The 22805-nt window shown below is 47.9% G+C and overlaps 1 protein-coding gene across 2 annotated transcripts in view; it reads right to left on the bottom strand.

Moving 5' to 3' along the window:
• The window catches only part of DCDC2B (doublecortin domain containing 2B), a 131715-nt gene that overhangs the window by 34249 nt on the left and 74661 nt on the right, over positions 1-22805 (bottom strand). For both annotated transcript variants that reach the window (XM_078680688.1, XM_078680689.1), the window contains exons 15-16: positions 21032-21094; positions 2903-2953 (exon numbers count right to left, since the gene is read on the bottom strand). In XM_078680688.1, the coding sequence (XP_078536814.1) occupies positions 2903-2953; positions 21032-21094 (114 nt within the window). The remainder of the gene's footprint in view (positions 1-2902; positions 2954-21031; positions 21095-22805) is intronic.

Genomic DNA, 22805 nt, shown 5'->3' with positions numbered 1-22805 from the left:
GGCGGTGGTGTTACCAGTCTCAGTTCGCAAGTCACTGCTGTCTGTGCATCCTCTGCACTGTGAAACATTTGCATCGCTGTACTTGCATGTATGGGAATCTGCTGTTTGGTTCAGGTTTAAGTCTTATGTCCCTCACACAAAATTACCACAAACACAATCCATTTAAGATGGAATCGATCCTGTATTCTAACTTTTTTCACCGCCTCTCACGGCCCACATCAGTGTTAGTTTTCACACGCTGTATTCTTATGGCTCTGGCTATTACTTTCCCAAACAAATGTAATGCAATACTAGTGCATTGCCCGCCTTGTGTAACATGCTGGTGCATTGCAGGAAGGTGTCATATGTTCTCCATTCAGAGTAGGCACGTTTAATGTTTACTTTAGGGACGTCTGGTAGATGCACTTGTGTGTGTGTGTGTGACCCCGTGTGTGAGAAGGCTATGCACAAGGTATTGGATGGCATGGATACTTGTGGCATTGTCCCTTGTTTAGTGTGTGTATATGTGAGGGTGCGCACATGGCACCTGACTGTGTGAGTAGGACGTGCAAAGGGTTATGAGGGTTGCATCTGTTGTGTGCTATGTGAGAGGGTGTGCACATGGCACTAGACGGTGTGAGGAAGCGTGCAAAGTGTTGTTGGGGTTGTATCACTTATTTGATGTATTAGAGGATGTTTCACACAGCACTGGTTGGAGTGAGTAGGACATGCAGCTGGTTCTGGAGGCTCTATACCCAGTGCTTAATTTGATCCAGTGGTTTCCAGTGCTTGACATGGGCACTTAATTTATCAACACCGGCACATCTGACAGTCTGCAACATGGCAGCGCTCATTGTCTAATTTAGAGATGAGCACACGTTGTTTCTTATTTCAATAGAGCAGACCTTAGAAATAACTAATACCTGCCACCCAAGCCACTCTTACAGTTGTGGAGACCCGGAATAGTCCTAATTGTCTCACTTGTAAGAGCGTGGTGGTTAGTAATTGCGTTGGTACTGTCACTGAAAGAGCAGGCAGGGGCAATGGGAGGTGCAAGCTGCAGTGGCCTCCTGATGAAGGCCCTGGCACTTACTTATTTAACAAATTTAGCACCGTCTATCCCTCATCTGGCGCGTGAGAGGGTGTGCACAGGGTGCCCTATGGTGAGTTTTTGAGGCTTTGCCCCTCGTCTGGTGTGTGTGTGCGCAGGTCACTAGATGGAGTAGGTCAATGAAAGGGTTATGAGGGCTGTACCCCAGGTCTAGTGTGCGCGCAAAGTGCACTGGCTATTGTGAACTGGGCACGTATGGGGTTTTGAAGGCTGTATCCCTTGTTGGGTATGTAAGAGGGTGTGCACAGGGTACTGGAAGATGTGAGGGGCTGTACACAAGCTTCTGGGGGGCTGTACTCCTCCTCTGGTGATGGGGAGGGTGTGCACATGGCTTTAGATGGTGTGAGGAGGCTTTGCAGAGAGTTCTGGATGGCGTGTTGCTCACCTGTTGATTTGATTTGGGTATTAAGGTGGTACTGGGTGGTGTGAAGCCATGCATTGCAGACACATCTGGAGGATGTACGTAGAGCGTATCCATTGTGTAGGCTGCGAGAGTAAGCTATTGGCATTGTAAATGACAAAATGCCATTTATTTATCTGTTTTCAAAACCAACTCAAATAAAAATGTTGTCATTAACAATGCCAATAGCTCAGAAAGGGCAGAAAGGGGGCGGCAGGGCAGTGCAGGGGAGGGAAAGAAGGAAGGAGGAGGGCAGAAAGAAGGGGAGAGGAGGAGGCCACGAGAGGGAGACAGACAGGGGAGGTTGGAATGAATTGCTCGTCTTGCCAGCTGGAAGGCTCGGCTCCCTGAAAGTTTTCATGGTGTCCTTTCGCTTGTCTTCTATCGGAGCGGACCCTCAAGGTGACTTCTGGCCCGCCCCACCGGCTCCGCGGCAGTGCACACGCCCCTTAGCCCCGGCACCGACCTGCCAGTCGGGCTCCCCGGATGTGGCTCGAGCGCTGTGCCCGGCTTCCCACCTGCTCTCCCGGGTCCGAAGGCGCCTCAAAGCCTTGTTCATCTAGGCTGCATCACATTGTTGCCAGGCTTCAAACCTCCGATTGCCACAAGTCTTACTGTATTTAACCAGCTTGTCTTGCTTTTGCCCAGTTCTTCTCTTAGATACTTTATTCTCTGCGTGGGTTTATTTCGGGTGACGCGCGCTGCTGCGTATCTCCCCTCGTAGCTTGGACCAGCCCGTGGGTTGCAGGTTATATATTTTTTTAATAGAATTTCTATTCTGACTGCCACCGACCCTCCGTTTTCTTTAAACTGGATTTATTTCAAAGATTTCCGGTGGAATGCACGTTCGCTAATCGCCACCCTCAGCCCCTGGCACGGAGCGTCCCAGGGAGTGCCCGGACCTCCTCGTCGCTTCAGTGGCTCTCAGTCTGGGGCGGGAAGGCTGGCTGCAGTGCTATGGAGTGCTAGAGAGTGCCTAGGGAGTGCTAGAGAGTGCAGAGTGCCTAGGGAGTGCTAGAGAGTGCAGAGTGACTAGGGAGTGCTAGAGAGTGCAGAGTGACTAGTGAGTGCTAGGGAGTGCTAGAGAGTGCAGAGTGACTAGGGAGTGCTAGAGAGTGCAGAGTGACTAGGGAGTGCTAGAGAATGCAGAGTGACTAGTGAGTGCTAGGGAGTGCTAGGGACTGCAGAGAGACTGCTAGGGAGTGCTAGGGAGTGCAGAGTGACTGCAGAATGCTAGGGAGTGCAGAGTGGCTGCCGAGATTAACCTAATGGCAATGTAAATGACAATGCCATTTATTTATCTGTTTTCAAAACCAACACATAAATACAAATTTTGTCATTTACAATGCCAATAGCTCTAACTTTTCCAAAGGCGAAACCATTGCATTGTAAATGCTTGTTTGTTATTGTACCTGATTTGGAGTTGCTGCCTTTTTCCTTGGTGTGACGTCCTCCTCATTAATCTGCAAAGTTCAACAATCAGAAACAAAGAACTTTATCTAGCAGTGCACTCCATATTATCTTCTATTTGCAACAATTACTCGCACCCCTGCTAATTTACCCATTACTCACACTCCCAATATGTCACACTTCTGTTAGCCGTACTTATGTTGTTCATGCTCCCTCCGTAGCCTTATATTTGAATGGTTTGTGCTCTGCACCCTTGTGTACAATATGCGTTCTACCCTGTAACATTACTACAGTCTGTTTTTTCCTTTCTACTCATTTTCAACAGCCTTCCTGGCACTCACATTAACAAATCTCTCAATCCTTATCTCACAGCCCCTCATCCCCTGATTTTCCAAAGTCATCCTCCACCACCTCATTTATTCGACTTGACTGAATGCAATTCTATGCATAGAAATCCCTTAGACCTGATTCTCCTTTCTAGTAGCCTTTCTCAAACATTGACCCCTCCCCCGCTGATCATGCCATCATACACTTCCATCAGCATTGCTACTACTATCACACTCCTTGCAACCATTCCACACCCCTCGCTCCTAATATCATCTTCACTAAACTGAGTTAATCCCAAATTAACTACCAAGCCTTTCTTGACCAAACTATCAAAGGCCTTAAACGTGTGCTACGTTATTTGTTCTGTGAAGTATATCTCGGCACTAGGTGCTAACCAAATACCCGCCATGGAAACCCCCAGTTATATCAGAATCACCAACCCCCAGATTAATCATCGTCCCATTTTGCGAGTCCTTAATAGCAATTATTAAGGAATCGCTATTAAGGACTTGCAAAACGGGATTCATGTAGAAATCATAATTTTATTTGCGATTCCTACAGCTTCCTTATTTGCGATTAGCAAATTGCTAATCGCAAATTAGGATGCGATTTCAAGGGTGCCAGGGGTGTCCAAAGGACACCCTGTAGCACCCCTGAAATGTCAATGTAGACTGATGTTGCGCACACACATGTCCAAAGGACATGTGTGTGTGTAACATACAACTTAGAAAAATGCACTAATGTGCATTTTTCTAAGTTTTCGCTATTTACCACGAAGTCAGACTTCGCGGTACATAGCGGCCAAAAATAGCGAATTCGCAATTTAAAAATGGTTAATGAATTGCATTTAAGGAATCTCAAATAGAGATTCCTTAAATGCTATTCCTCGCAATTTTGCGATTTCGCAATTAGCGATTTTTGCATTTGGGTTAATGAATCCCAAATGCAAAAATTGCGCTCGCAAAGGGCCAGATTCTCAGAATCTGGCCCTTTGCGAGCCCAATTTTTAATGATGAATCTGGCTGCAAGTCTTTATAACTTTAGTAAAGAGCGAATTTGAATTCTGTCTCAAGTTAGAGGTAAAGGAATTCCCAAGCTTAGGGCCAGTACCAAAAAGGCTTGGCCCCAAAGCCTAACATCCTTGAAGCATGGCAAAGTGTTTATGTTGTCAGAGGAAGACCGCAAGGTCATAGTCGTCATTTCAGAAAATAGTATTACAAAAAACTGGGGCACTGCTAAAGTGTGTTTTATGAACAAGACAGTGAACCCTTTATTTATTTATTTTTTTTAAATGTTATTGATCAGCTTGACAACTTAATTGAAGACAGCATAACAAATAATATATCATGGCAAACATTTCGAAAAAGAAGTATATACATAGTTTACTATGGGTATAAAAAGAACGAAAGAGCATAATTTCAGAACTTTTGGAGAAAACTAACACAGAAAAACAGGGGTCAGGCAAATCACACCGCACCAAAAGAAACATATAGCATCCCATGGAAACGCTGTGGTCAAAAGACTCAGACAATCAGTTGTTCAGCCATTGTGTGAATGGCGCCCATATGTTCAGACCTTTCTCGCGCCTCCTCTTTCCACCTTTTTGAAACACGGCTGATTCCAAATTATGGAGAGCTAGAATCCTTGCTCTCCAATTAATGAAGGTAAGGGGGAACCGGGCAAATCCATTCAGAGGTTATACACAATCGAATTAGAGACATAGCAATACATAGAAAGGCGGATTCATAGGCTGATCTGTTAAGCAAACAATCAATTTCACAACCAGTTATTACTAATTCAGAAGACAGCGCCACCGAAATCTTAAGGGAGCTATTAATAAATTGTTGAACATCTTGAAAAAATAAATCCAGTTTAGGGCAAGAAAAGAACATGTGTACATCATTGGCTGCTGCTCGACCACATCTTGGACAACCATGACCACTGCCTCCTCCCCATTTAGATATCTTGGCCGGAGTATAATAAAGATCGAAGAGGGCCATATAACTTTGGGAGCGTAAGCTCCCAGAGATTAATACAGAATTGGATAGATCCAATACCGAAGAAATATCAATACCAGTCTTGCCTAACTTAATATCCAATTTAGTATTGTGAGAAGAAAGGTCATCTGGGAGGCCCGTTAATAGATTTTGATAAAGAACCCCAATTAGAGCCTTTCTCAAGATAAGTTCCATAAGTGTATTTTTGACGAGTGCGATAGGGGTGTCATGAAGAAGTTTATCAATATAACTACGTATCTGTAGATAATTGAAAAATTCATGTGTGTCCAATCCGAATTTATCTTTTAAAAATGAAAAGGAAGCCATATTGCCCTCGTAAACTAAGTCCCCCAAAATAAAAATACCATGCAATCTCCACCTAATTGTAACAAAATCTTGAAAAATAGAGGGTAATAGCCTAGCAGCAGCCAAAGGTGTATAATAATTAATGTTAGGGATTAACCATTTCCGGCGTACATTCCTCCAAACTGAGTACATAGCTAAAATGACCTTCAACTTAGTTTTTTTGTAATAGCTAGGTTCAAGGAATGACAAGAGAGCCCCCTTAGCATCGTCCCCCAAGCCTATCTCAAAAATAGAAGGGGTGCATGATGGTGGAAGTGAGGCTCTCACCCCAAAGAGTGGTAAAGCTAGATGTTGCAATAAAGCTGACCAGTTATAGAGCAGCAGATCGGGGACTGACCACCCACCCCTATCCATTGGTAAATGCATCCATTTAGCAGCCCTACGGGGGGAATGATAGCCCCACAAAAACCTGTTACAGCATCGTTCTACTCTGGCAAGACTGGACTGAGCGAATTCCAAAGGAATAGTCCTAAAGATGTACAGAAATGTTGGCAAGATCAGCATTTTTAGTACGTTCCTCCTGCCAAATAAAGAAAGATGTAAATTATCCAACCTACGCAAAGTGGAGTTGGCCGTTTCTATAATAAGTAGAATATTCATTTCCGGTAGCAGCTCTACTGCTGCTGTAATTTTAACCCCCAAGTACTTTGCGCTTTGGACAACTGGCGCATCCGAGGAGCCCATAGTGGTAGATTGAATAACCTGGGTTTTCTGAACATTTAGTTTATAACCTGAAAGTTGACCATATAGTTCCGCCAACTTCTGTATAGCTAAAAATGAGGATGAGACATTGCTGGTTAAAACAGCAATATCATCGGCATATGCCAGAACTTTGAATTCGGACGCATTAATCTTGACAGAGGATATGTTTAAAGAAAGCTCAATTTTGTTAATAAACGGATCGATATAAAGAGCAAATAACAGGGGCGAACAAGGACATCCCTGTCTAGTGCCCCTATTAAGATCAAATGATCTTGAAAGGAGGCCTGATATTGATAACATTGCTTGGGGGGCAATGTAGAGTGACTGTAAATCGTGTATGAAATTTGGGCAAAACACCTTCCAGTGGAGAACTTTCCACAAGAACCCCCAGGCAACCCTGTCGAACGCCTTTTCGGCGTCCAACAGGATTACACCTAGGGGAGAGCTTGTGACTTGGGCCCAGTCCAGTAGTGCTATGACACGGCGGATATGGTCCACCCTGTCCCTTCCAGGAATAAATCCGTGTTGGCGAATGGAGACTAGTGGGGATATCACCAATGCTGGTCTAGCAGCCAGAATTTTTGAGAAGATCTTACTGTCCGTGTTGATTAATGAGATCGGACGAAATGAAGCAGGATCCAGCTCCGGCTTGTCTTTTTTTTAAATCAGAATAATAGTTGTAAAACGCCAGGAGTCCTGAATAGTACAGAGCTGGGCATCTCTAAAAGTTGTTAGAAGATCCTCCCGAATTTCCGATCGGAATGTAGTGTAAAATTCCAGGGGAATGAAATCAGGACCAGCTGCTTTGCCATTGGTCAAAGAATGTAATGCTAACTCCACCTCATTCCACCCTATGGGTGCGGCAAGAGCAGCATTCTGATGGTCTGGGATTTTAGAAGTATTGAGCTCAGCAGTAAAAGTACCAAATTCATGGTCTATAGTAAGGTCGCTAACTTCCTTGGTGTATAGAGAGCGAAAAAATTCTGAAAAAACGTCAGAACGCCTTCAGGAGTGTCATGAATATGCCCCTTAGAATCCTGAATCCTGGTGATACGGTTGGCTAAACCGCGCTGCTGAAGTCGCTTAGCAAGGACCCTGCCAGATTTTTCACCAAACTCGAACATCATCGAGCGATACTGTAAATATTTAGCAGCAAGATCCTAGCCAAAGAACTCAAGCAGGGAGGTTTTAATGCGTGCGACCTGTAGTTGGATAGAAGCTATGTCACAGCCATCCTTAATCGCACTTGTGAGCTGGACCTCTGCCCGACGTAATTCATCAACGCGCACATTGGTTTGTTCCTGAATTAGCCTCTGACGAGAGAATGAAAAGCTTTTAGTCTCTCCGCGAATTGCGGCCTTAAATGAGTCCCAAACGATATTGCTGGGGGCTGAGCCTCTATTGATGTCCAAAAATTCAGTTATCCAAGGTCTCATATGGTCTAGATATGTTTGTTCTAATAACAATTTTCTCACAAAAGTCCACGGCCTGGGAGTTTTTTTTTTTCACAACAAATTTTATTGATTGATTCAAGCAGGATTAGAAAAGTGGTTCCCCACAATCAGGAGATCGCCACCAAGTATCGTGGTACAGTTTACATTGTAATAACCATAACCAATCAAGAGTAGTAGTAAAACCAAGTAAATAAGCCCCCTCCCCCACCCCTACCTACACCAACTCCCATTACCCAACTACCCTACTACCCACCCCTTATCCCTCCCTAACCCTATGCACGTGCATATAGAAAACCTTCGGTGCTCGCTCGTAGTGTGACAGGCATGACACAATTTACAGGTCCGTATGGTACCCACCACTTACACATCTTCCTCATGTTCCACAGGGTGATCCAATGGCAAGTCCCTATAGTCTGCCCACCTCTTCCAGATCTTGAAGTGTTTGCGGGGGCATCCTCTCGCCTCAAACACTGGCCGTTCCAGCCCCATATAGTAGTCTAGTCCGGCCTTCCATGCACATAGTGGGGGGGCTCGTTCACTCTTCCACGCTCGGGCCAGGTCTCTTTTGGCAACTACCAGCCCCAGCAACAATAAATGGCGCTTATATAAATTCCCACCAACTCCCTCAAGTATGTGGAGCAACCCTAATCGATGCGTGCGTGGGAGGTCCCATCCCACAACTTCAGACAGGGAGCTCCATACACCTCTCCAAAAGCCAATCAGTCGAGGACACGACCACACCGTATGCAGCAGCGTGCCCGCTGCAGCCCCACACCTCAGACATTCCGGCGAACCAATCAGTCCTGCCCTCCAAAGCCGCTCTCGGGTATAATAGGCCCTATGGAGATACTTAAACTGAATTAATCTAAGCCGCATTGCTATTGCGGTCCCTCGTGGGGATTCCAGGGCCTCCCTCCAGTCATCTTCGTCAAGGGGGCCAACATCAGCCTCCCAAGCCGCCTTCAGGGGAAGCAGGGTGGAGGAGCAATGAGTGACCATCGTTTGGTAGATACGGGAGACCTTCTTATCTCCGAGATCTCCCATGAATACCTTCGCCTCAACAGGGCTAAAGTCGGGGAGCAACTCTAGGTTAGTAATACTGGGCGTAAGTGCGTGTCGAAATTGTAAATAGCGATAGAATTGGGTTTGGGGCATGTGGAACTCAGCACTGAGTTCTTGGAACGGTTTAAGAGTGACTCCGGACAGTACATGTCCCAGCGTCGAAATCCCAATCGCATCCCAGCCATAAAATCCCGGCAGCGTGGACAGTTCGTGGAGTCGTCCATTGTGCCACAGCGGCGTCTCCGCAGTTAGCCTGCCCCACCAGCCCATGCGACGCAACGCCTGCCGCCACACCGCAAAGACAGTTTTCGTGACGCATGGCAATGTCTGCCGCAGCCGGGCTGAGTACAGAATCGTGTGCAGTGTACTATCCCCCATCAGAGAGCGCTCCAGGGCGTATGCCGGGTCCCCCCTGTCACCGTACCACCATTCATTAAGTATTAGCAGTTGGGAGGCTTGGTAATAGGACAGTAGATCTGGGGTGGCTAAGCCTCCACAATATGTGGATAGGAAGCATGTCCGTAGCGCCACTCTGACCGCTCCCCCAGCCCACAAGAAACGACCCAAGGCCGAGTTGACCTGTCGAAACCACTGGGGAGGGATGGGGTGAGGGTAGTTCTGCAGCTGGTATAAGAGACGCGGGAGCGCCACCATTTTGAAAATCGCAGACCTACCGAAAATGGTTAGAGGCATCCGGGACCATGTTTTAATATCTGCCTGAACCTTCTCCCACACCGGCACTATGTTGCGGTCCCATGCGGTGTGCTTTGAGTCGGATAGGAACACCCCCAGATATTTCAATCCTCCGGTTGCCAACTGTAATCCAGATGCCCAGGGGTCCCTCACCAGTCCGTCCCCTAGGACCCACAGGGTGGATTTGCCTAAATTTAGGTAAAGGCCTGAGACCTCCCCAAAGATTCGCATAATTTCTAAGACTCGGGCCCCGAGCGGCACAAGTCGGTAAGGAAAAAGAGGACATCGTCCGCATATAAGGCAATTCTATCCACAAGAGTCTCGGTCCACACGAAGCCCCGCATCTGTGCGTCAATGCGCACCCAAGAGGCCAGAGGCTCCATGGCTAAGGCGAATAAGTATGGGGACAGTGGGCACCCCTGACGGGTCCCTCGTCCGATGGTAAACGTTTCCGATATCGCCCCAGCGACCCGTACCGACGCCGTGATATCCGTGTACAGCAATGATATATACGACAGAAACACTGGGCCCAGGTTGAGACGAGGCAGGAGCGCGAAGAGGTACGTCCAGCTAACTGAATCAAAGGCTTTATGAATATCAGCCAGTAACAGAGCCGCCTGTTCCCCGGTGGCCCCCATGGCGTCTACCGCCGCCTGTGCACGCCGGATGTTGTGACGTGTCGCCCTATGAGGCATAAAACCGGCATGGTCAGGGTGGACCAGATCCGTCATATATGGGAGTAAGCGGTTAGCTAGAGCCTTTGCTAGTATTTTAGCCTCTATATTGAGCAATGAGATGGGGCGATATGAGTCATGTCTGTCAGGGGGTATACCCGGCTTTTGGAAAACTACAATTTCAGCATGGCGCCAGTCCGGAGGCAACTTACCCTGCGCCCGTGCCGTCTCCAGTGCACAACGATAATGGGATCCTAGTTGGAGTTGGAATTTCTTAAAAAATTCACAGGGGTAACCGCTCGGTCCAGGTGCCTTCCCTACATTAAGTTGACCCAGTGCCTCCCCCAGTTCATCAGCCGTAAGGGGAGCATCAAGCGTTTTCCTTGTTTCACCGGATACCGCTCTAGGCGGCAAGTCGACTATGAATTTAGCTACGTCGTCTACGGAAAGGCAGTCCCGCGGGGCGTATTGCACTTTGAAATAATTAGCAAAACTCGCCGCCAGCTCGGCCGGGTCTGTAATCGCCACGCCATCCTCAGCAGTGAGACCTGGCAGTACGATCGGTTGAAGGCTGCGCTGACACAGCCTATGGAGCATGGTACAGGATTTATCTCCCCACTGGTATATTCTGCTCCGCGTGGCCAACCACGCCTGCCTAGCCTCATCCATCAATATAGAGGCATAGGACTGTTGTGCCTGGAGAAGCAATCGTATCGCGACCTCGTCTCCCCCTCCCCGGCTTCGCCGCTCCAAGTCTTCCACTAGCGCGGCCGCTTCAGTGGCTGACTCCCGATGTCTGCGACGGGCCGCAGCACACCACGCAATGTCTACCCCCCGTATAGTGGGCTTCATTGCCTCCCAGACCACCGCCGCGTCCATATCATCCGTTAGATTTTCCCGCCAGTAGTGGGTGATCGCCTCTCGCAGGTGTTGGACATAGCTGGGTTGCTGAAGATGCCACGAGGACATCCTCCACCGGAATGGCTGTCGCGTCCTAAGGAGTTCTACCTTAACCGAAACTGGGGAATGATCTGACAGTCCTCTTGGCAATATCGCAGCTTCCCGCACCCTGCTCAGGCAGACACCAGGTACAAACACATAATCCAGTCTCGAGAAGGAGCCATGCACTGCAGAGACATATGTGCATTCGCGCGCTGCGGGGTGCATATGTCGCCATACATCCACCCATCCCATTCCCTCAACCATAGCATGCAACCGGGTAGGGGAGGTGGGGAGAGAGCTAGCAAGTGCCCCCTGCCGCTTCTGACGATCTATACACATATCCATCACCTCATTCCAATCACCCCCGACCACAGCCAACGATTCCGGAATATCGTCCCACACCATAAACAGTTTCTCGGACAGGGCCCACTGCAGAGGGGGAGGGGCATAGACACTTCCAAAGACCACCGGCTCAGCTCCCACCATTCCCTTGACAAAAATATAACGACCTTGTGGGTCCGCCCAATGCTTCTCATGGACGTAGGCCACTCTGCGATGCACCAAGATAGCAACCCCTCTGGAACCCCTAGCAAATCCAGCATGAAAGACCTGTTGATAGCCAAATCTCTGTAAGCTAAGAGCCTTAGATCCCATCATGTGTGTTTCCTGGAGTCAGAGCACGTCGGCAGACTCTCTCTTCCCCCAACGCAAGACAGCTCCTCGTTTAATCTTATCCAGCATCCCCCTGACATTCCAGGTGACCACCCGTAGGGACTCTCCGGGGAGGCCAGGAGACATATCAGCCATAGTCAAGTGAGACCCACCAAGTAGGCCCTCTGCGCCACCCAACACACTTCGCACCTTCCTCAGGACATCTGTAAACAGCACGTGCATTACCCCCCACCCGCCGCAAAGCCCCCAAACATCAACGATAGCAACCCCTGCCTGACCCCCACCCCCAGCTATCCTCATCCCTACCCCTCCCTCCCCATTCCCCTGTCCCCAACACCCTCCACCCCCATACCTCATAGAACGCTGAAGTACCTGTCGCGGCATGGGCAGCCCCGGGTCCAAAACAGAGGGCCCAAGACCAACCATACCAATGGATCCCAACACCCCTTAGGAACAGTAAAGCCCGCTCCTCCCCTAGTCAACACCCACCGCGTGCGGTAGTTGGAGGCCCCTGTCTAGTCGCCCCCGAGCCTCCATCCGCAACACCACTTATAGCTAAGCCATCCCTGAGAACATGCAATGTAGGTAGTGTCAATGTTTTCAAAAGATGAAACCTAACCGTGGGACCCCGGACAGTCCGAGTCCACAGCGTCAGCAGAGAAATACACCCCTCCCCAGGGTCTCAAGAATTATCCTCGGAGTGATCAGATGCAACAGCTCTACTATCTTGCGTCGCGCTGGCGGACGCGGATCTCTTCCGCGACCGGGACCTCCGATGTCGTCCGCCACGGGCCGGCTGGCCCCCCCGCTCCTGCGATGAACCACCAGGGCCACCAGGATTCAGTCCCGGTTGAGCATGCGGCCTGATCGGCACAGATTCGTCAGTCAATTTGAAGACGTCCTCAGGGGAATCAAAAAAGTGAGTCCGGGACTGATAAACAACCCTCAGGCGGCGGGTACAGTAGAGAATATTGAATCTTCAGACCCCGTAATTTTGCCTTGGCTTCCACGAAGGACCGGCGTTGCTGCTGCACTAGTTTGGTGTAGTCGGGAAAAATCATGATCTTTCGATTTTCGTATGTAATGGAGTCCCTGGTTCTCGCTTCACGCAGGATAACGTCCCCGTCATGATAATTCAAAAGTCTGGCGATTATAGGTCTGGGACGCTCACCTTCCGGCGGCCTCTGTGTTAAGGCCCGATGTGCTCGTTCAATTATAAAGCAAGTGGAAAGGACCCTCGAGGGGAGCCAACTCTCCAGCCATTGGGTTAGGAACAGTTCCATATTGTCTTTCTCACACCGTTCCGGAAAGCCAACAAAGCGAAGGTTGTTTCTGCGTGCGCGTCCTTCAGCATCCTCCACCCGGGTCGCGAGGTTCTTTTGAATGTGTTCCATCGCCGCCATCTTGCGTTTCAGGGACCCAACATCGTCTTCTACCACCGAAATCCTCGATTCTGCCTCCGTAATCCGTACCACAGCATTTCGCAGGTCTTGGCGCAACAGAGTCACATCTGCGCCCACTGCCCCAATCTTTGCGTCTAGCATGTCCCTGGACTGGGTGATCGCCGCCATGAGTGCCGCATTATCCGGCCCTGCTCCACTGCCACCACCAGCCGCTCCGGAACCTCCACTGGGCCCTGTAAATTTGTCGATGGGCCCCTGCTTGGGCGGACCACCACCTCCCCTGGTCATGGCTGCTTGTATTCTCAGGGCCACCATACGGGAAGGATTCGCACAAGCAGAACAGCGCAGCAAGTCCTCAACCGTCGGGTGAAAGTGTCCGAGGCACCGCGGCCACCGGAGCTGAATCGGCCCCCAGCCAAGCCAGGGCCAGCGTCACGGATCAATTGCAGGCCGGTCGCCGGTCCGCCCCGGCTGCACCGGTCGCCCCGTTGACCGCTCCGGGCTCCGTCGGGCCCACGTGGGTCTTCGGGCGTCCTTCACAGCTCCACAGCCGACCACACCAAACAAAGGACTCGGGGGAGTCCCAGACAGCCCGCAGGCAGCCCCGAGCAGATCCAGCACAACAACCCGCACAATGGCCCAAAAGTCCACTTCTAGGGGCAGCACCGCAGCGTCACTCACAGTTTGTTACAGCTGCCACAGTCACCCAGGCACCTCCTCCGGTCCGCTTTCAGCTCGGGTCTGGGCCGGCTCCGGGAGCACGAAAATCGAGGCCCCGGCTGTTTAGCGTCCACGTAGGCCTCTGTGTCCTCCAATGGGGCCGGTGCGCTCCAATCGCCTCCCCAGTGAGCAGCGAGACAGTCCGGCGCCCAGCTACGGCGCCCCGGAGTCTCCGCGGCCCGGGGTCCGGCCGCGCGGCCCGCCTGTCCGTCAGTTCACCCCCACGGCTGCTCCAAAATCGAGGCCCCGGTCTCGGTGTCAGAGACCAGGCCGCACGTCTCCGCCGGCAGCGTAGCCTCGCCGGGCCGCTCAGGGAAGCCGCTCGTGGCACCGGAGGGTTCCCAGCGCTGTCACACACACTCGCCCTGTGAAGGTATGGCGGGATGGGCTCAGGGGCCAGGATAATTAGTCGGATTTCGTCCGGGCCGGCGGGAGCTCTACGAAGCTGCGACCGCCATCTTCGCCCGCCAAGCCACGCCCCCTGGCCTGGGAGTTTTTAATATGTAATTTAAAGTACAGATACTAGTCAAAAGGTTGTGATCTGAAATAATTCTAGGTAAGATGGAAATTTAAGCAGTGTCTGCAAATTTATCTGACAAAAAGAAATATTCTAGACGGACCATTTTTTGTGAGGGGCTGAAAAATATGTGGAGCCATCTATTTTCTTACAGTGATGAAACCAAAGGTCTACCATTGAATGTTATTGAACCAGAGCTTGCAGGGCCCTAAAAACTCTAGGTTTCTGACCAACGTATTTTTGCCCTTTGGCTAGGTTGAAATTAGCAGATAGGTTAATGTTAAAGTCCCCACAGAGACAAACAGGATGAGGCCATAAGGCCAATTCTACATTTAAGTAGTCTAAGACTGCGGGATTGTCCGAATTTGAGCTGTATACAGTCCAAACCGTCAAAGATGTACCATTGATCAAAAGTTCAGCAATTGCCCATCTCCCCCCGGTATCTTGTCTAGATCTTACACATGAGCCCAACCCACCTTTCATTAATATAGCCACCCCTCTTATCATGGAGGTCTGTTGGGAACACACTATTAAGTCAAACCCTGGGATATTTAGGCAATCTCGATTGTTCCAGGGCACATGAGTCTCCTGCAAACACAGAACCTCTAGGTGAAGACCCTGAATGATGCGTGATAGTAGAGCCCGCTTCTTCCCATTATTCAGGCCACAGACATTCCATGAGGCTATGCATATTTTACCTGACGCCATTAAGAAATTTGTAAAAAAACATCACAATTGAGATAGCTATCTGTTTTAATTTGTAATTGCCATGATAAAAAAAGTATTTCTCAAGCTTTTTTTTAAATGCGCCCACCCCCCCAACCAGCCCCCCACCCCTCCCTACCACCAACCCGCCACCCCCTCATCCCCCCAGCCCCCCAATCTAGGCAACAAGACCGAAGTCCAGGTGATGGAGGAGCTGGTATGAGCAGGGACCCCCCCCCCAGAGTCGCTGCCTACTTTTCAAAAACAGCCAATAGAGGGTATGCCCACAGAGATGTAAAAAGAAGGCACACTAATAAGTGCATAACAGAAGACTAGAAAACATCCCCTAAAGGAGCATAATCCCAACGAGCAACTATAGGAGAAAGGGAAAAAAATGTGTCATTATACTCATACGATTACAACTATTTACAATGGGTCCAGAAATACCTTTGCCTGAATTTCTGAGTCAAAACATCTATTCTGGCCTTGATGAATAATCTTAAGTTTGGACGGAATAAGAAAAAAAATCTGCGCCCCCTTCGACTAGAAAGGGGGCGATGAGCTGACGGAGCTGCCAACTCCGTTCAACCGTGGCTGGGCAAAAGTCCAGCCTAACAAAGAATTAACAGCCCTTTCCCGACCTTTGCCTATCAGGCCTGGCTAGATCATAAACCCTTTCTCTAGCTAAGAAGTTTTGTAAACAAATTAAAATAGCGCGGGGTCTATTGGACGTTTGACCCGGGCGTTGTTTAGGTTTGAAAGGAAAACGATGGGCACGTTGGATTTCTAGCTGCCAGTCCCATTCCTTGACCCTCTGGGAATGCCTCTGTAAATAAATAAACAAAAAATTGACGGGTGTCCGATCCTTCCATGCCCTCAGGAACCCCCGAAATTCTTAAATTGTTTCTCCATGCACGGGTCTCCATGTCCACGAGTTTCCCTTGTATATCAACCCGCTGGGATTGAATTGCATCAATAGTGGATTTTTGGGCGACTACATCATCTTCAAGAGTAGAAATCAGAGTTTCTGCCTCGGCGACCCTGGTTGCAATATCCGCGCAGGTCTGGATTACTCTACGCAAAGAATTTTGGACTCTGCGGCCCACCCCCTGTGCTCGGGCACTTTCTTGCCGGGTCTCCTCCCGGTGAGCCATTATCATTTGATATACTATAGCAAGTGTCATCTCGCCTGGAGGCAGACCAGAATTAGAGTCCAGAACATTGGCAGCTGGAACATGAAAATTACCTTGTGCTCCGGACTGAGCGTAAATTGAGTAATCCCAGGCTAGGGAGCCAGTATTTAAGCCAGAGCCAGAGTCTTGAGGTACCTTACGAACTGTAGAAAGCCCCTTCGAGCTACCAACAGAATTCAAAACATCATTTGTGCGCCAATCCCCCATCACACTACCCTCATCGTCAGACCAGTCTTTATCCAGACCATTGTCATCAACAGAAGAGCCCGTATGTTCAGAAAGGGAGTAGAAAATATCTACATCGATGTCACCCTCAATATTTGGTAAAGCAGAAGGTTGAAGAGCTCGCAGTTCATCTGTGTGAGAGGGATAGACTGCTGATTGAGTATTGATAACTAATTCTGAAGGGACTACATCTCCCAGCATCCCGCTGGGTTGTAAGCCCAAAACCAGAGTGGAATCCGTCAATACCGCACTCTCCAAAGTGACATAAATTATTTGCAAATCCTTTGACATATGCAGGGCATTGTCCTTGCAATAATCCCCCGCAGTCTGTCAGTTTAAGATATGAACCGTGCCACAGCCGCTTTGTGTCATTGTGCTCGGCTTTCTCATGCTGTATTTTCACAGATTTGTTCTTTTGAGAATTGCTGCAGCACAAATCAAGAAATGGTAGGAAGGAGTGAAAATAAGACGTGGCGAAAGAAAAAAATGCAGTCCGCCAACAAAAATGGTAGGAAGGAATGAAAATAAGACGTTGCGAAAGAGAAAACTGCAGTCCGCTAACAAAGTTAATAATCAGTGATGTATGGCATGTGGGGTTTTCAAGCCTTGCTAAAAGCAGTAATTCAAGCACTCCCCATGACGTGAGTTTTCTCTTTTAGCCCAGTCTGCTTCCTTGACTTACTGCTGGGGTAAAAGGTTCCTTATCTTCTTTCTGGGGCCATCTGGACCCATAAAGAAGATAAGAAACCTTTTACAGCAGCAGTAAGTCAAGGAGCCCGGTCTGAAAAGGAGGCTTAGAGAGAAAGAAGAACGTCACTGGGACCTCTTCTCTAATGGCTGGCCACCGTTTAGGATGCCAGCCAATGGAGAAGAGGGGCTGGGCTTAACCTCGCTAGTAGAAAATACCCTATATCATTAAATCTCGCCAGCTCGACTGCGCGTGTGCACAGTCTTTCGCAGGCCGAGACCTAACCAGCTCGACTGCGTATGTGCGCATTCGTTCGCAGGACGAGACCTAAAAAACGACTAACATGTAAGGGAGGTTCCCCAGCATTGGTGCTTCCGAAGTCTCACATGCCTGGCACACTCGGTTGTCGCTATAGGCTAGCACAGTGCACAGCAGCAGTGAATATATGAAAGATGTCGGCTCTGGAGAGTGGTGCAATTTGAGCAGCATCACAGTGGTAAGCATGGGTTCTAGACGAACAAGTTATTCTTCTGACTTACTTTAAACCTTTTTATATATTATATATATATATATATATTCTGAAATATGCCTGTACATAGTCTGCCATTCTCCTTCCCATCGAGGTGACTGGAGACCTTTGCATGAAAGTGCCACGCTTGCAGAAGATCGATTAATAAGAATTGGCAGACCAATAATGTCTAAATAAGAAAAAATGGCAATGATGCGGCCAGCTGCTTCATTTTGTAGGCAATTACCACGCATGCATGTGCTACAGAATCATACAGGTTTGATCGGTAAACAAAAATAAGAAAATAATTAGCATGGGTGGGTGGGCGCAAACCGGAGGGCGCAGTTGGAGGGAAGCAACACAGGAGACGGAAGCAACATGGAAGGTGGGAATAGGGAGGAGAAGCAAAGGGAAATGAGTGCAAGAGAAGGAAGGTGCAAGTAGGTGGAAGCAACACAGAGGGCCTGGATTGGCAGGAAAAGCAATGTTCGAGAGCAAGGTGTTGCCAGCTGGGAAGCAGCACACGGGCAAGAAAGCTAAGGGTGTGGTAGGAATACAAGAGAACAAGCTCAACATGGAGAAGGCGGGGAGATGCACACTGGTGACTGAGAGCAACACCGTGCAGGGGGACAGAAGTGCACAAGAGAGATGGCAGGAAAATGCATGCACTATCATGGAGGGCTAAACCCGAAAATAACATAGGACTTAAAAAACAAGCTCTGGAAACATAGAAGCCAACCAATCAAAAGAGACTATCCTGCATGGATGGGACAAACACAAGTTTAGTGAGCTGGGTTACAAAGAAGAAACAGGCAAATGAGTGTCAGGAAAGCCAACCAATGGTAAGCAGTGGGTGGGCTTCAAGCCTCCATATGTTCTTGGTAAGTCCACATTATGTCTTGCAACAGTGTGTGCGCTGTATAGTAGGCTTGACCTAAAAGTGACCAAGCTGTGATTGCAGACCTCCAATGTGCTTCCAGGCCATTGTCTATTTTAACATGATGGCTGCTATGCATGTACATGCATGCACAACACAATCTTGCAATCGTTTTTTAAAATAAAACTTATATGAAAGTCCATTACAAGAAAGGCACCATGTATGCAAGCCCATACCGGGTGACAATTTTGAGATGGAGTACAAAAAAAGTTATCAAAGTCTGTATGTCACCTCCCAGTAACAAAGTGAGACTTGTTAGCTTTGCAGATGTGGGGTACTGCATGGGATAAACCCAGATGCGGTCCGATGGGTTAGAACCGCCCCACCACCCCAACCCCCCTAAAAAATCGGAGTTCATTATTTTCAGCTTCTCTCATGCTCCATGGTTCTTAGTTTGCCATTAAATGAAAATGAAGTAACCATTATGAAGAAAATAAATTAAAGTGAAACTGGAGATATATTTTTTCTTTATGATATCCACATTATGGGTGTCCTGGTGCAAAGAAATGTTAATTCCACAACCCCAGGGTTAGCAATAACGGGGGTCTTTTAACTCTGGGGGGTGGTGGAGGGGAAATAAACAGATTATGGGTTGAAACCTGTAAAATGAGCAATTACCAGGCTAAACAGTAATTAAGAGTCAGATTCCTCTGTTAATCCCTCATTTCATCACTTACCCCAGCACTAGTCCCTGAAGATTTTGGCAGCTATCAGCTGGAAACAGGAAGGGGCAGAGTTATCAATATTTCACACAACGCAGCAAGACACCATGCTGCGCTGCGTGAAAGGGAGATGGCAGGAATGCACCATATTTAACGTTAAATGGCATTTGCCTGTCCTCTCCTTGTGCTGGCTTACCATGTGCTGCCTTGCACCAATGCAGGCACCCTTGTGTCATGGTGCAAGGATGCCTGTGTTGCAGGGAGGATTTTTGTTTGTGCAAGAAAGAACACCATCCTGCACTAAAACAATCCTCTGAGGCTTTTCCCTCTTTGTGTGCTGCAAAATGCAGGACACATAGGAAGAGGTAAAAACAAGGAGGAATAAAGATATTTCTCCTCGTTAGAGCTCCCCTAGGACTGCATAGCATTTTGACGCATTCCCAGGTCTACCACTCATTGTAAATCGGGGAATGCACCAAAACAAAATCCATGGGTGGATGCATGGGAACACCCGTGCTCCACCCATGGAATACCTCACTGTGGCAGAGTAACGCGGGTAGAGTAATGCAAGCAGCGGCTTGCACTGTCTTACGTTACTCCAGATTTACAAAGCACCACAAGGCCATGCATGATGGCCTTCTTTGGCTTGGTAAATCTGACTTTAGCGTTTTCTTACCTTTCTTACCTTGTGTGGTGCAAGGTCAACTCAACACTTTGCTAAAACTGGCCCAAATTTCCATAGGTTTCCTTCATAATTCCTGATAGGGCCCAGAACTCTGTTACCAGCCCCATTGTGAATTCTGGGATACTTGTAATGAGGCCCTTAGTGTTTTCTGCCTTGTAGGGTTACTGCTAAGGTTAAAGAAAGTGTTAGGATTAGAGTTGTTTAAGTGGCAAGATCTATGTTGAGGTTCTATTACAGTTGAGTGTGAGTTAGTGTTTAGGGCAGTGTTAGGTTTATGGTTAGATTTACGTTTATGGCAGCTGTTAGCATCATGTTTAAGGTTAAGGTTGTCCTGGAGGTTATGTTAACGGTTAGGCTTAGATTTATGTTTAATGTAAGGTTAGAGCTCTGGCTGCTGAGAGTATTTGAGGTATAGCTGTGTTCAGAGTGTCTTTTAGGGATAGGGTACAATGATTAAGGTTGCTATCTGAGATTTTCATCATTCTGATACTCCGAATTAACAAAGTAATTTAAGTCATTTTTCTTCTTAATGTGTTCTTTATAAATTACTTTATTTGCTTAATTTTCGTAGTACTTATTATTACATATATGTTTGGTTTCACTCAATCCTGAACTCATCTGGTAAGATATTAGGAAGAAGAAAATAGCCAACACCCAAAAATGAAGCAAAACCGTTCACCTCGTATTGCTCAGCCAGAGACATCTCAAGCCATGTATTAAGAGAAGGCTCAGACTCACCTATTGCTCTCTCCTTAATTCCGCATTATTCGCATTGATTGTTACTTACATTGCTCGTTTCCCCTTATATGTGCCTCTTTACTCACCTTGCTAACTGAATCACCCGTTTCTGACAGCTACATCACTTGCACCCTCTTTGCACCACCAGTTAGCAGCCCACTTAATCAACCCTCCCACACGTACCCATGTAATGTGCATCTCCATAACGCATTCTATTTTTTAAAAACCCATTACTCACACACCATTAACTAGTCGCTTTACCTGGTTGTCAGTTACAGCCTTTTCCCATGGCGTAGCCTCCTCCTCGATGATCTCTGCAGCTCTCTAAAAAGAAAGCAAGTTGTTTTATGTTGTTTTTTCGCATTGCCCGTAACCACCTGTTTTACCCTCCTAATTTGTCCCTTGCTCTTTCCTCAAACCTCTGTGTTAAGCAATCCACCCCAGCTCCCATTTTGTGTTAGCAAGTTAGTGAAACCAGAGTCCCCACCTGTTTCCCCTTAGCAACAGAGATATTATACATCAGAAAGTGAACAGTGTGGTCTGAGCCAGCAGTAATCTGCTGTTAGTTGTTTAAACTGTATTTTATAGGGATTATATACTCGTTTTTTGGCTAGGAGAGTGAGTAAAGTTTTGCACACACAGTATTGTTAGAGGGCAAAGTTTGTTAGGCCCTTACCTGCAGGACTCGAAAGTGTGGATTGAGCCTGTCTGTCTCCTAGTAGATTCTGAATTGAGGAGCAGCTTTCAACTCCCTGGCCAGTAAACATTGCCTGAGGTCGCAGGGACATTATATAGTCTGATATTGGATGCTACATGTGTGCACTGATTGGTGGTTGCATTTGGTGTTTCTATTGGATTATGGTTGGTGTTCTCATTGGTTGGGTATTTGAGGGTACTAACTGGTTCCTGGATCAGTGATTCTATAGATGTATGGCTTGAGATCTGATTGGTTAATAGGTTTAGGATTTTGGAATGGTTCCTAGGGCTGGGCTTTCAATTGGATATAGGGTTTAGGGTTTTCTGTATGATTGGCTGCAGGAACTAGGGTTGGGACTAGGGCTGGGGTTAGGGTTTCTGTTGGACGTAGGATTTAGGGGTTCTTGTGTGATTGGCTGAGGGGACTAGGGCTGGGGTTAGACCTATTGGATATAGGATTTAGGGTTTCGTGCCTGATTTGATTCTGGGACTAGGGCTGTGATTGGCTATAAGAGGCTGCTGTTCTATTGCTTCTAGGGTTTAGGGCTAGTGTTGTAACTGGTTGTGGTTCCCATTGGTTGAAGGGGTCACCTGATTACTAGGGCTATTTAAGTTGAGGGTTTAGGGCATCTCAGTACGGGCGTCAAGGCCAAGGGCGGAGAGGACAAGGACAGTTGCCTGTTTGAGCTTAAGACTGGTCGGGACCATGGCCAGGAATGCTACCCAAATTCATATACACCAGCACTCACACAACACCGCCCACATCCACAACCAGAGTGACATTCTCACAGCACATGTACTCCACTAATTTACTGCGAACTAACCCGATGCACAATTCAGTGTCTCAGCATCCACTGCTAAACCCCACAACCACACCTTTAAAAAAAAATTTTATTGAATTTTTGAGCCAGAAAAACAAATACAGAAAAAATAAAATAAAACAGATCACACAATCAAGTATCACATATGGCAGGATATAGAGGAGGTGGCGAATGCCTAGGCTCAGATGGATTGACCCAATATACAGCGACTTTACATCTCAACAGACAATGATAGATAAGTGTACAATAAATCAGATTCAGACCAACAGGAAGCCATATCGGCCTCTAACAATGCTGCAGTTCAGTGCCTAGTATCAGCAGTAAAATTGGCTCAATCATCGAGCTAACCAACACCTCCGTCCTCCCACTCCCCCAATATCTAAACAGGCTATATAGCACTCAATCGTGATCGTCACTGCTATCTTGACGTGACATTTGATATTGTGCAAAGAGACCCCAGAAACTTTTTGGCCGGCTGCAGGGAGGCAGCAATTAGTTATACGCCACCGACTGGGTAT

The sequence above is a fragment of the Lissotriton helveticus genome, chromosome 3_1 (assembly GCF_964261635.1).
Source record: "Lissotriton helveticus chromosome 3_1, aLisHel1.1, whole genome shotgun sequence".
Lineage (NCBI taxonomy): Eukaryota > Metazoa > Chordata > Amphibia > Caudata > Salamandridae > Lissotriton > Lissotriton helveticus.
Note: the sequence above shows the minus strand (reverse complement) of the source record. Positions and strands in the feature narration are given on the sequence as shown.